Source organism: Anabrus simplex, chromosome 3, assembly GCF_040414725.1.
Source record: "Anabrus simplex isolate iqAnaSimp1 chromosome 3, ASM4041472v1, whole genome shotgun sequence".
NCBI lineage: Eukaryota > Metazoa > Arthropoda > Insecta > Orthoptera > Tettigoniidae > Anabrus > Anabrus simplex.
The window spans coordinates 83,537,166-83,552,083 of record NC_090267.1 but is presented as its reverse complement, the minus strand read 5'-3'; the positions used below and the strand labels follow the sequence as shown (position 1 = coordinate 83,552,083).

The 14,918-nt window shown below is 39.4% G+C and overlaps 2 protein-coding genes across 3 annotated transcripts in view; one reads left to right on the top strand and one right to left on the bottom strand.

The window, feature by feature from the left end:
• LOC136866002 (c-Myc-binding protein homolog) overlaps nucleotides 1-9,764 on the top strand; it is a 133,933-nt gene extending 124,169 nt beyond the window's left edge. For both annotated transcript variants that reach the window (XR_011017905.1, XM_067142611.2), the window contains one exon: nucleotides 9,491-9,764. The gene's annotated coding sequence lies outside the window, so the exon portion shown is untranslated. The remainder of the gene's footprint in view (nucleotides 1-9,490) is intronic.
• The window catches only part of LOC136866001 (prefoldin subunit 3), a 126,197-nt gene continuing 121,011 nt past the window's right edge, over nucleotides 9,733-14,918 (bottom strand). Inside the window, exon 5 of the mRNA XM_067142609.1 lies at nucleotides 9,733-10,019. Within this exon, the coding sequence (XP_066998710.1) occupies nucleotides 9,932-10,019 (88 nt within the window). The 3' untranslated portion in view covers nucleotides 9,733-9,931. The remainder of the gene's footprint in view (nucleotides 10,020-14,918) is intronic.

Here is a 14,918-nt window from a genome sequence, read left to right as displayed (position 1 = left end):
ACCGATGTAAAGATAGTTTCGTCTAGGAGCTGACTTCCTTCTTACAGAATACTGCTGATCGCAACTGCGAGCTCACTGCATTAGCTTTGCAACACCTTGATTCAATCTCACTTGCTATGTTACCATCCTGGGAGAACACACAACCTAAATACTTGAAATTATCGACCTGTTCTAGCTTTGTATCACCAATCTGACATTCAATTCTGTTGAATTTCTTACCTACTGCCATCAATTTAGTCTTCGAGAGGCTAATTTACATACCATACTCATTGCACCTATTTTCAAGTTCCAAGATATTAGATTGCAGGCTTTCGGCACAGTCTGCCATTAAGACCAAGTCGTCAGCATAGGCCAAACTGCTTACTACATTTCCACCTAACTGAATCCCTCCCTGCCATTTGATACCTTTCAGCAGGTGATCCATGTAAACTACGAACAGCAAACGTGAAAGATTACAGCCTTGTCTAACTCCTGTAAGTACCCTGAACCAAGAACTCATTCTACCATCAATTCTCACTGAAGCCCAATTGTCAATATAAATGCCTTTGATTGATTTTAATAATCTACCTTTAATTCCATAGTCCCCTAGTATGGCGAACATCTTTTTCCTCGGTACCCTGTCATATGCTTTCTCTAGATCTACGAAACATAAACACAACTTCCTATTCCTCTCGTAGCATTTTTCAATTACCTGGCGCATACTGAAAATCTGATCCTGACAGCCTCTCTGTGGTCTGAAACCGCACTGGTTTTCATCCAACTTCCTCTCAACGACTGATCGCACCCTCCCTTCTAAGATGGCAGGGAATACTTTGCCTGGTATACTAATCAATGACATACCTCGATAGTTGTTGCAATCCTTCCTGTTCCCTTGCTTATAGATAGGTGCAATTACTGCTTTTGTCTAATCTGAAGGTACCTTACCAACACTCCACGCTAATTTTACTACTCTATGAAGCCATTTCATCCCTGCCTTGCCAGTATACTTCACCATTTCAGGTCTCATTTCATCTATTCCTGCTGCCATATGAAAATGGAGTTTTTTTACCATCCTTTCCACTTCCTCAAGCATAATTTCACCAACATAATTTTCCTCCTCCCCATGAGCTTGGCTGTTTGCAACACCACCAGGATGATTTCCTTTTACATTGAGAAGATTTTCAAAATATTCCCTCCACCTCTCCAGTGATTCCCTGGGATCTATTATGAGTTCACCTGAATTACTCAAAACACTGTTCATTTCCTTTTTTCCTCCCTTCCTAAGATTCTTTATTACTGTCCAGAAAGGTTTCCCTGCTGCTTGACCTAGCCTTTCCAGGTTATTACCAAAATCTTGCCATGACTTCTTTTTGGATTCAACAACTATTTGTTTCGCTCTGTTTCTTTCATGAAAATCCACAGCCTGTTTCCAGTCATTGGACCGGGTCAGGGATGGAATGAATGAAGCCCCTATCTAGTGGCGAGGGTAGGAATTATGCTGGCTGCAAAAGCCTGTCGCACTCCTCTGGGGCGATGATTAATGAATGACAGATGAAATGAAATGATATTGGAGAGTGTTGCTGGAATGAAATATGACAGGGAAAACCGGAGTACCCGGAGAAAAACCCGTCCTGCCTCCGCTTTGTCCAGCACAAATCTCACATGGAGTGACCGGGATTTGAACCACGGAACTCAGCGGTGAGAGGCCGGCGCGCTGCCGCCTGAGCCACGGAGGCTCTTCTGTTTCTTTCATCTACGTACAAATCCCTGTCTGCCTCAGCCCTTGTTTGGAGCCATTTCTGATAAGCCTTCTTTTTACGTTTACAGGCTGCTCTCACTTCATAATTCCACCAAGATGTTCGCCTTTTCCCATCTTTACACACAGTTGTTCCTAGGCATTCCCTTGCTGTTTCTACTACAGCATCCCTGTATGCCACCCATTCACTTTCTATATCCTGAACCTGCTTACTGTCTACTGTTCGCAACGTCTCACTAATCATGTCCATGTACTTCTGTCTAATTTCCTCATCCTGGAGATTTTCTACTCTTATTCGTTTACAGACAGATTTCACTTTCTCTACCCTAGGCCTAGAGATACTTAGTACACTACAGATCAGATAGTGGTCTGTATCATCGAAAAATCCGCGGAAAACTCGTACACTCCTAACAGATTTCCTGAATTCAAAGTCCGTTAAGATATAGTCTATTATGGATCTGGTGCCCCTAGCCTCCCATGTGTAGCGGTGAATAGCCTTATGCTTGAAGAATGTATTCGTAACAGCTAAACCCATACTAGCACAGAAGTCCAGCAAACGCTTCCCATTCCCATTAGCTTCCATATCTTCCCCACATTTACCAATCACCCTTTCGTATCCTTCAGTTCTATTCCCAACTATCGCATTGAAATTGCCCATTAGCACTATTCTATCCTTGCTGTTGACCCTGACCACGATGTCACTCAATGCTTCATAAAACTTGTCAACTTCATCCTCATCTGCACCCTCACATGGTGAATACACGGACACAATTCTTGTCCTACTTCCTCCCACTGACAAATCTACCCACATCATTCGCTCATTTACGTGCCTAACAGAAACTATGTTGCGTGCAATGGTATTCCTGATAAAGAGCCCTACCCCAGACTCTGCCCTTCCCCAGAGATGCCAACTATTATGATTCAGTCGTAGTAATTACGAATTACGCATCATAATTACGCCTTTACGAATCACACACCACAAATTACGATTTTTTGTTGATTTTTAAATCTAAGTGTATGAAGTGTTCTCAGAATATTATTTTCTGATTTCTCAGTAATCATTTATACCCCTTTCCTGTCCCTCGTTTAAGAATATTTCAAGTTTTCACGCGCCGAACGCAGTGTGTGCTTCCAGTACCGGAAAAATAGGCACCTGTGAACTGGTATATCTTGCGGAGTTGTTGTCTTTGTTCGTCACATGAACAGACTTCCATGCAAGTATGCGAGTTCTTTTGCCTTTGTTTTGGCGGCGAAGTGGTGACAAGCTCTGTTTCATAGTGAATACTTTGTGCGTGACTGTTGATGAGTTACTTATTCCGATTTTGGTTGCCAAATTTACATATATTGCTTTTCTAGGATGTATGCTAATCTTGTGTTACGAAATGCGAAAGGTTTGAAATAATGAAGCGATTTCCTATGCAGAAAAATACGTGTGATGATGTTACTGTGACTAGTGACGCTAGTAATAAACCAAAAATGGTTCAAAAATTTACGGGGGAATATTCGAAATAATGGCCCCGTTTACTGCGTTCCTCAAAATCTCATTCACACGTGTTTTGTAGTGAGTGTAGCCGCGATTTTCAGGTGCACATGAGGAAGGACAAGACTGAATTCCGTGCTAATATGAACACAGAACTGTTAAGTGCTCTGTTAATGCACAGGACGCACATGATATCAAAAGAAAAAGCATGTCACTAGCGGACGTTTAGCAAACAGGAATTACAAGCTGCTAAGGAAGCAACTACAATACTCAACAAAAGAAATAATCCTTCAACCTCCACTCAGATATGTACTGCAGATCACCTGTTACTTTCTCATGTAAGAATCATACACTCTTTATATGCGATCTGGTTGAATTATGCGTTATTCATTGATTTTTCAATGATATGTAAGTTAGTAAGATCTCGGGGGGGGGGGGGGGGGTTATACGGCCGCCGTGCCGCCCACTCCCCCCCCCCCCCCGCGCCCTAACGGCTGCATTACGAATTGCCTTTCTTGAAAATTGGCATCTCTGCTTCCCTTTCTAATACCCGTCAAGTACACTTTATAATCTCCTATCCCTTCCTCATTATCTCCCCTTACCCGAATATCACTTACTCCTAGCACTTCCAGATGCATCCTCTTTGCTGACTCAGCCAGTTCTACCTTCTTTCTTCCATAAGCCCCATTAATATTGATAGCTCCCCATCGAATTCCATTTCGTTCGCAAAGTTGTTTCCAAGGAGTCCCTCGCCTGTCAAATGGGAGTGGGACTCCATTACTCCCATAGGTCCGAGGCTTGCTTAAAGTGTTCTGAGCTCGGTGAATTCATGAAGCAGGATGCTGCCCTACTTGCACATAGTCCAAGTGAGGATCTCTCCTCTAACAGGTTATGGACCACCGGTGAATTGTATAGTCCTAGCCACCTGAGCACAAGGAGGGCCACGACTCAGAATATGTCCGAGATGCCCACTCCCATTCCATACCAACTGGTATCCCGACTCTCAGGACCACTTACTAGGCCACTCAGCCGTTGCCCATGGTTCACGAACTAGGACGTGACTACAGTAACCCACAAACATGAACCATTATTTATCATAATGTTGACTAAATTCAATTCTCTTTAGCATCAAGTATAATTACCTAAAAACATTTTAATGACTTTCCAGTGCCCTGTTCTAATGTATTATATGTATGACCAAGTTTTAGCATTGCTGTGACCATTCCTCGCAGAAAATTGTAACCATTTTAATTGATCAGTTTAATCTACGCATGTTTTATGTTATATGCCTGTACATTATTTTTGGACTTTCTAATGCCTTATATAATTTGTGCCATTGGCTGATGACCCAGATCTGGAGTCGAAACAAGTACCATATATTAACAACTTGTAATGTAACTTGCATTACAGAATATTTTGAATTGTAAAGGTGGAACCAATAGAATATAATTAATTTTTAATGCAATCTCAGTTCAGTACAGACCAATCAATATGAAATTTACATCCCATACAGACAATCTGTTAATTTAATACTTTTTAGCTGAAATATGGACTATATTGATTTTAACCATTTCACTGCTGCGATTGAGTATACTTGAGTCGGACTTCGTGCCGCCATTGCTGCGGTCGAATATACGCTGTCTGCCTTGTAACTGTGTTGTATGCTTCTGCCATCTATTGGTCACACTTTAAGTTTTTTTTTTTTTTTTTTTTTTTTCCCCTTGAGTAGTCCTGCAGGAGAATGTCTTCCTTTTGTCACAGTTGTAAACATCTTGTTTGAATGATTGCTGCTGGATACGAACGTAAGATGCATCCGGATGAAATCTTACACTTTTCGAGGAGATTGAGTCCGATGTGGATTTCGATAGTGGTGGTTGTGATGATAATGTTGACAGGGGTAATGAATGATTTGCTGCCAGCGAGAGGATGAAATGACACTGACCTAGGCCTGCCCACAGGGTCAGACCATGAGTTTACACCAAACCTAGTTATATCAAATAATAATTTGACCTCAGAATGCCCCAAAATGGAATATTTCAAGGTATTTGTGAACGAAGAGGATTTGGCAAAGGTAACGGATGAAACAAACAGATTTTATAAACAAGACAATTGATGCTAAGTTCGTGGCAACTTCTGCTCAACTTTGATCAATATTGTGTGTTGTTAATCATGTGTATGGTTTGGTATTGTGCGTACATATAGTAGACATAGCCCATAATGAAAATTTCTAAGCATCTTCCTAACCGAGGAAATTTTCGCTACCTCGTGTGGAATCAAAACTTGAACTGTCTCCAACACTGTAGGAACAAACTGGTGAGTTAAAATATCATCTCAAAATATTATTCTATATTTTATGTTCAAATTGGCAATAATAATTGATGAGGTTGTTGGCTGGAAGAATCCAGCACTGGTGTCGCACCAGCTTGTCCGAAAATTCAGCAGCAAAAAGGTTAATGACTAAGGATATGAAACGTATGTGCTAAATTCTATTTCAAATCCACACATCATGATTTGTAAAGATAATACAACATATAATAGGGAACATGCATCATTTTTAAAAATATATTTTTTGAAAAGTAGACTGATGAAATAGTACGTAAACGTATTACATTGTGGTAAGTTGCCTTGTTTTCTACCATTAAAGAAATATTTAAAGGCTCCTTTCTGCAAGGCAAGTAAAATGTCCTCCGACATAAGCCGATTGTTTATTATTCGTGATCGCGAGTAACTTCAAAATGACAAGACTGGTTCAAAACAGCGCAGTCAGAAAATCTACAATGTGTAGATGTCATCAATCTTGAAAAATAGTGACTTTTGTGGCCGCAGAAATTCATGGATCTTTCATATACGTGCAATGTACTGTAACTCATGGCATTAGGATAACAACAAACCTGTATAGAAATCGCATCACTTTCAACATTTCCTTCTAGACTGATTCCCATATTAGAGAATAACATTATATTTCCAGGCTTTCAGCATTACTAAAGTACCGTAACAAATCAGGTTTCAGCACTAATATAAACATATAGGTAGCATTAGTCCGCCTCTGCGATGTGGTGGTTAATGTGATGTAGTTGCCACCCCCGGAAGCCCGGGTTCGATTCCTGGCTCTGCCATGAAAGTTGAAAACTAGTAGTACGAGGGCTGGAGCGGGGTCTACTCAGCCTCGGGAGGTCAACTGAGTAGAAGGGTTTTGATTCCCACCTCAGCCATCCTCGAAGTGGTTTTCCGTAGTTTCCCACTTCTCAAGGTACCTAACATAAGGCCACGACCGTTTCCTTCCCTCTTCCTTGTCTATCCCTTCCGATCTTCTCATCCTCCCACAAGGCCCCTGTTGAGTATAGCAGGTGAGGCTGCCTGGGCGAGTTACTGGCCCTCCTAACCAGTTGTATCACCATACGCAAAGTCTCACGCTCCAGGACACTGAAGCGGTAGAGGTGGAATCCCTCGCAGAGTCCCTGGGAAAGAACCAACCCTTGAGGGTAAACCAATGTAATAAAGAAAGAAAGATCATAGTACTATAGGTCTATAATCTTATCATTCCTGAAAAAAAATATAATTTATGGTTGGGGCAACTGGCCTATACACTTCCGAGGCCCATGAAAGATAAACATTAAATATCTTCGAAACAGACTTTCAACGTATTAGGTCGTGTTACGTACATGTAGTACGTGTTGAAGAGATGTTAAGTACAGAACAAAAATGGCCAGCCGGACACCAGTGGGATCCGAACCCACAACCTCCCGATTTCGCGTCGGTTGCTGGCCATTTTTGTTCTGTACTTAACACGACCTAATACGTTGAAAGTCTGTTTCGATTACAATGCGGTCGTGAAAATTCAATATTCATTAACTATCTTGGTGGAGGAAGAAAGTTAAACATGATAAAGATAATTATGACATCTTGTTTTCACAAGTCGGGCTGAGTGGTTCAGACGGTTGAGGCGCTGGACTTCTGACCCCAACTTGGCAGGTTCGATCCTGGTTCAGTCCGGTGGCTGTTGAAGGTGCTCAAATACGTCAGCCTCGTGTCGGTAGATTTACTGGCACGTAAAAGAACTCCTACGAGACTAAATTCCTGCACCTCGGCGTCTCCGAAAACCGTACAAGTGGTTAGTGGGGCGTAATGCCAATAATATTAATTACATTTGGCTTTTAACAAGCTGAGCATATCAAGCAAGAAAAGTGTCTGGGTGCTGTTATTTTTACCCTTCGGTATATTGACTTGGCTTGTATAACCTAAAACCAGCATTTAATTGGATAATATTTTAAACACCAACATCACTGTTATTTTTAGTACCAGTAATGTATTTTCACCTGTCTGCGATTATGGTATTTATTTAATTAATATTATGACAATTATTATAATTGAGCATAGTTAACTTATAAGACTGAGACCACTCCAACTGACAAGCATTGGTTTTGTGTAGATATACATTTGTTAAATTCACGTTGTTTTCTTTCATGATGTACACGCCTACTTTTATTATATTATAGAGTAGCCTATTTAGCTATACCCTAAATTTTTTTACAAATGTAAGCTCTTCAATAAAGACATAAATATCGCATGCCAGGGATAAATTGGTATAATTACAGCTGTCAATATTGTTCATAACCCCTTTGATTTATTACCTTGACATGGATCATCCAAAACTTAGGTTACGTTTGGAGAACACTTTAATAATCAGCATTAATTAAATCACTGTTTATTACTTTCATATTCCAAGATGTAATTGAAGCATTTAATTAAAGCATCATACATTAAAATTTAAAGTTTTACGACTAGAACAGCTGACATGGAAAAGTGATTGAAAATTCAAACAAATTCAACTTACGTTAAAATGATCTTCAAAGAAATAAACTGTAGACTATTTCGATGTGTCACCAGCATTTCGCCAGCTCGCCAAAATCCATTTCTCCCTAGTTTTAGCATCGTTTGGAACATTTATAAACAATTTGTTTGGGATGGTATGTGGTATGCGATGTGCTACTGCACATCGAAACTATACCCATTGATACGTTTTCTGCCTCACTGTCTGCGCGCAGGATTCATTTGAAGTCCAAAATATATCACTCAGATTATTACCCAATGTATAGACCTATACCAGAAACTAACAAAGTAGAAATACGTGAAGTGTATCCTGTTTCTCACAGTACACTATGTGTTATTTCGTCTGCTAATTCAGTTCAACCTGTAAGGTAACGTCAGACCAATGAGATTGCGTACTTGCGTTATGTGACATTTTCGTACTTTAATTTAGATTTTTTTATCATGTTTTGAGTTGTTCTTTGTATATTCTGATCACATTTTTGAATCAGATTAGCATATTTTAAATTAAAACCCCGGATCATCCATTTTCCCCATTGATTTTAGTTTCCTAAATAGGCATTATAAGTATGTATGCTCCTTACAAAAGTTTGATTGCAATTCTGGAAATGTTGTGTGGCTGTACAAAAGATGGAACTTCTTCACTGGTAAAATTTGGTATTTGTATGTTCTGAGCATTTTCCTAATGATAAGTTTAGCTCTGCAACAATATTACTCTGTCCAGAAATCTGTATGTTTTCATGAACCCTGAGCTGAGTCTGGCAGAGCTCTTGCCTTATCTTTTATATTCAGCCTATTTTTGTCAACTGTTATTCTCTTCTGAAAATGATAGTATTAAGTTTGGTTAATACTTTAATTCTGTCAGGGATCAGAACACTTTCTGCTATGATTAAGAGAGGTTTATTAACGATTGGCATATCACTACATTTCTGTGGTACTGTTCCAGTCCAAGCTCTCTTAAAAATTGTAATGTCAATATGTTGTGTACTAAATACACTTACGACATATTGCTGCAAGACATGGCCCCAGGAGAAGGATCAATGCATTTGAGCATTGGTACTAGCAATACCCACTGAGAATACTGTGCCAGGTCAAGCCAAAAATCTCCTTTGAAGGGATTTCAGTAAGACAAAAGCTATTTTACTTTGACCACAGAATGCAAAGCGCATGATGATCACTGAACTGAGACATATGAAGAGAGGGGATTGAGATCAACCAGCTTCATGGTTTTGGGAAGCAGGGAACTGTGTGAGAAAGAACAAGTTAAATGACTTCTGATTCCAATTCACTTAAGTTATCTTTGTTGAGTTTTTTTAACCCTACAACTGTAACACGAGTGTTTTAATTTCAGCTTTCTACAAGTTTGGACATACCAATGTATTGCACTGTTAATTAGCCTACTGACGCTATTAGAATCACTTTTAACATATGGATTTTATATTTTTCAGGTGGCTAGATACCCCACCAATGGACGTCGACAGTGTACATAATACCTTCACTAAATACGGGTGTAGAAAGAACTGAGGTAATACCTCTGAAGAAGACAACTTGTGATACCTTGCCATACAAACTGTATAGTACAACTTTAGGGGAAATGATGTGAATAGCGTGAACGGGTGCAATTTAGAAGATAGAAGAAGAAATTATTTTTTTCACTGAAAATTTCATGTTGGTCTTAAGAAGTGCACAGTTATCAATAAAGATATATATTTGTTTATAAGATATTACAGTATGTTACATGGTTCAAAATTTTAGAGTAAGAAACCCTTTGTTTCAGTACTGACAATTATGAGGTATTAGAGCCAGTTCAGTTCCTATAAACGTAGATGATCATGTTCCAAGCAGTATTAGATTGCGAAGTAATAATAAATAAGTTCACAGTGCAAGCTTTACGAAGTAGTTTTAGCAGCCTGTCTCCGTTTCACATCCCAGTTGAAAACGCGAGCCATGTTAACTTCAGTGGTAGTGAACTGGTCTCTGAAATGACAAATGAATATTGTTAGGTATGCAGACAACAAATATTTCAGACACACTAACAACTACTGAGTAAGAGTATACAGAATGAAGAAGACAAATCCAAAAAGAAACCCTTGCTTTTAAGCCAGTCCGTGTGTTGTATTTAACTCTCACAGCTGGCCATTCACTACCAGAAGTTAGGACGATTGAGTTTAAGAAATGTAATACATGCTGTAAAATGAAGTCGTCATAGCATAGAAGCTATAGTGTTCGGTTCACAATAATGCCAACGGGTTACCAGGACCCACGAGCAGGTCGACATACACTATTCCACAGCCCAATTTATCAGACAATTCAAGGAAACTGAAAATTTGACTCCTTATAATGCAATGAAGATGAACACTTAAGTTGTTGTTTGTTGTTTAAAGTTTTTGAGATCCACTCATGCTTCTTAGAATGCTGTGTACCTGAAGTGGGCGATAGGTTTTCCAAGCAAGTGTAAGACCTGTCCACAATAAATGAAGTATGCCTTGAAATACCAGCAAACTGCTAAGAAACAAAGACTCAATACTGCGCAGAGGATTAATACATCACATTTAATGACTACAATATACAACTGGATATCATCTTTTCCAACGTGTATTTTCATTGGCTAATGATGGGTTGATACATATATTTAGGTCTTCTGGCATCCAAGACAATCCAGAATACATGGCAGAGATGGGGCTTTGATTGTGTATTTGTTAACACTGAAAATTTTTCACAGAATTCAGGACAATATGTGCAGGTTCTACAAAAACCCTGGTTCTCTTTGTGGAAGTGCCTTATCCCAATTAGCCAAGAATGGTTTAATGGCAGGACCAAGTCAAGCTTCTCAATTGTAAGGCAGATTTGAACCAGGTTGAGAATTTTTCGGTGGAGACAAAACAGACAGTGTGTGGTAACTAGCACAACCTGTTACCAGTTATCACAGATGCTGTCATATTGGATGCCTCCATTTCACATCCGAGTTGAAAATGCAAGTCATGTTGGGGTCAGCTTTCCTTATTTATTGTACTCCACTCTGCTATGACAGTGTCATCATTTTCAGAGTTTGCACTGCATTTCCTGCGTACCTACATCTCTCTACCTCTAGATCTCTATCCAAGTAAGGACAGGGTTGCTGATGTAATCAGACTGTTTTCTTCACACATGCCCAAACCAGCACAATCTTGCGCTTATCAGCAATGTCGCATACGTCAAGGATTGTTGCAATTTACAAACTTCATTATATGGCTCCGTATTGATACAGCTTAATTAAGAATTAGTATTAGGTTTAATGGCCCACCCAATCCGTACACTTCACTTAACAAGTGAGAACACATTCAATATTAAAATATAACCTGTGACAAAGTTTGGTGAATAAAGTCAGAACGGTCGATCCAGCAACACTGGCGACACACAATGCTGCACCTGTGTAACAGAAGGTTTTGACCACCTGCTCCCAATGTTTTTCAGTTGAGCATCGTGTGTGTCATGTAAGACCTGTTTGACACAGTGCGTGTTTAGTGCTTTGGTTCTGAACTGTGAACAGGAACATGAACAACCAAAAGATCAATGTACAGTTTTAAGCTTGGCAAGACACCAAAAGAAATGCATGCAATGCTGGTACGTGTTTATGAAGATCAAGCACTGTCCTTGAAGTGTGTGTACAAGGGGTTCACCCATTTTCGAGGAGGCTGGGAAAGTATTTCTGACAACCCCGTAGCGGAAGACTGGCAACCGCCATCAGTGATGAAAACAGTGAGAAGGTGAGGACATTAATCACGAACGATCGGCAATTAACCGTGAATGCGTGTGACAAATCGTTACCCAGAAGTTAGGGAAGAGGAAAACGTGTTCTCGTCTGTTTTTTTTGTCCATAACAACCCTCGCCCACACACAGCCAATATCGTCAAACAGTTCATGGCATAAAAGGGGGTGGTGCAACTTGAACATCCCCCATACTTGCAAGATCTCAATTCTCCAGACTTCTTCCTATTCCCATGACTCAAACTCGCTTTAAAACGTGACGAGGATTTTGAATACCATCCCAAAGGAAGCCTTCTTGCAAAGTTTTCCGAACATGTATCGTCAATCTCAGCAGTGCATTAAGGACAGTAAGGTCACTGTCGTGCATTGTTCATCTATGCCGATAGTACAGGACTATTCACCGAACTTTGTCACAGGTTGTATATTATATATTCCTTGGTACATGTTTAGTCTAATTTAAGAATTCTTAAGCCATAGTGTCTCGTAACTAATTAAGATACATAATTATTACTGTCTAATCATTTAAAAATGGATGAACCTATGTCCTTTACGAAAAGTTTGAAAATGCACTAAAAACAAAAACACTTTTTCAATAGAACTGTTTGTCTACTTTCTTGTAAAAATTCTTCACATATTAAAATTTGATACTAAATAATATTTCTTGAAAATATGACATACGGTGCTGATAGCCGGTAGCTTCAGTGTACTGATTGAGGGAGATTTGAACATTGGCCTGGGAATAAGAAAATGCGACCTTATTCACTGAAGAATACTGAAAGCTCTAATTTTAATGAAGATTCCTTTCAAAAGATAGGGTCTGGAAAAAACGAGAGAGAGAGAGAGAGAGAGAGAGAGAGATGAAATGGCGTGTGGCTTTTAGTGCCGGAGTGTCCGAGGACAAGTTCGGCTAGCCAGATGCAGGTCTTTTGATTTGACGCCCGTAGGCGACGTGCACGTTATGAGGAGGAGGAGGAGGAGGAGGATGAAATGATGATGAAGATGACACATACACCCAGCCCCCGTGCCAGCGAAATTAACCAATCATGGTTAAAATTCCCGACCCTGCCGAGAATTGAACCCAGGACCCCCGTGACCAAAGGCCAGCACGCTAACCATTTAGCCATGGAGCCAGCCAGAGAGAGAGAGAGATATATACATATTAGTGGATTTAAACCATTAGAAATTGATAAATGAGTTTTCGTCAGGATTACGTGATGCAAAGATAGCCGGTAGCTTCAGTGTACTGATTAAGGGAGTTTTGAACATTGGCCTCGGAATAAGAAAATGGGACCTTATCCACTGAAGAATACTGAAAGCTCTAATTCTAATGAAGATTCCTTTCAAAAGATAGGGTCTGGAAAAAACAATATATATATATATATACATCCATCCAAGCTTAGCTCTCTGACTTGCTTCTCGGCACATTACTGCATGTTATAATTATGTTTCCTCTCACTCAGCAGAACTTGGCTGGGGGGGGATAGGAGGAGGAGTAGCACTATTGGTAGGGGAGGGGGGAAACTGCTCTGCCTAGATTCTCTCATCTAATAAATTTTAAAATTGTAAAATATTGTTACTATTATCATAACACCACAAAATAATTGGGCATATTCAAAGTTTGGATTTTTGGACATGATTCGTGGATGATACTTTTGTAATAATACATAAATGTTATTATAAGAGTAACAATATTTTACAATTTTCAAATTCATTAGATGAATCAAATTTACAGTTGAAAAAGAAAAGGATAATGCTTTAAATTTCTTGGATGTGATCGTGAAGAGGGAACCCAGTAAGTTCTCTTATAAAGTATAAAGAAAGCATAAGTTTACTCCAGTGACCATTAAAAATTATTCTTTACATCCTGGGAGTCAAAAGAGGGCTGCATATTTTAGTACGGTTTATCAAGCCTTCAATTTACCTTTATCTCGTACAGAAAGAGATAGTATTATGTTTTATACAGAAGATGGCCAATATGAATGGGTTTAGTGTTAATACGATTAATAAAATTATAAGTAAAAAGAAAGAACAAAATACAACCAGCACCAGAGAATCGCAAGACTTCAAAGTACGCTACTTTTACAAACCCAGGGATTTTCCGAATCACAAAATTATTTAAGAAACATGACTATCAGGTTTCATTTTCAACAAAGAACAATAATGGTAATTTATTTTACAACCATAAAAGTGTAAACTACAATAAAGAAAATTACTTAGGTTCAGGAATCTACAAACTTAAGTGCTATCAATGTTTTGTCACGTACGTCAGCCAAACAGGTAGGAGCTTTCAAACTAGGTATCAGGAACACATCAATGCTAATAGGCACAGGAAGTATTCTGCCATGAGTGTCCATATGGAAGATACGGGTCACCAAATATACCAATATAAATTGAGACTTGACCATATTAAAAAAAGTGAGCAAAGGAAACCTGAGTATATACAAAAATATTTATATAGGTTTGGACCAGAGTTGTAACATGAACAAAAATTTGAACAACGTACAAGAGAATAAAAATCAGTTATATAAACAGATACTGTACTTTTATCATCACGCAAAATTAATAGTTTGAAGTTGCCTCCGCTAACAAACCACCCATCCTTCCGTTCTGCATATAGGCGGAGCAGTTTCCCCTTCAACTACTCTCCTACTGCCCCCAGTCAAGTTCTGCTGGGCGAGAGGAAACAATTATAACACGCACAGTAGCGTGGTGAGAAGCAAGTCAGAGAGCTACGCTCGGATGGGAACTGGCTATAGGGAGATTCTCCAACCTTGAGGGTAAGTTTTTGTGTCATGTAATTGTGACGAAAACTCATTCTCAGGGTTTAAACCCACTAGATAGATAGATAGATAAAGAATGGGTGAACCCTGCCTTCGCAGGGCTCCACACGTAGGTCTGTGAAGACCCTTTGTGTCCCTTAAACGGGTTTGCCTAGTCCAGACCTAGTGCTCCTATAAAGGATACCAGTGTCCGGATGTTGGCATTCCTGATATCTTCCAGGCTCACGAAATGTGAGCCAAGGTATCGATGTCTAGTGCTTGCAAGAGCCTCACACTGACATAACACATGCTTTAAACCCACTAATATGTGTATATATATTTCTTTCCACATCTTGTCTTTTGAAAGGAA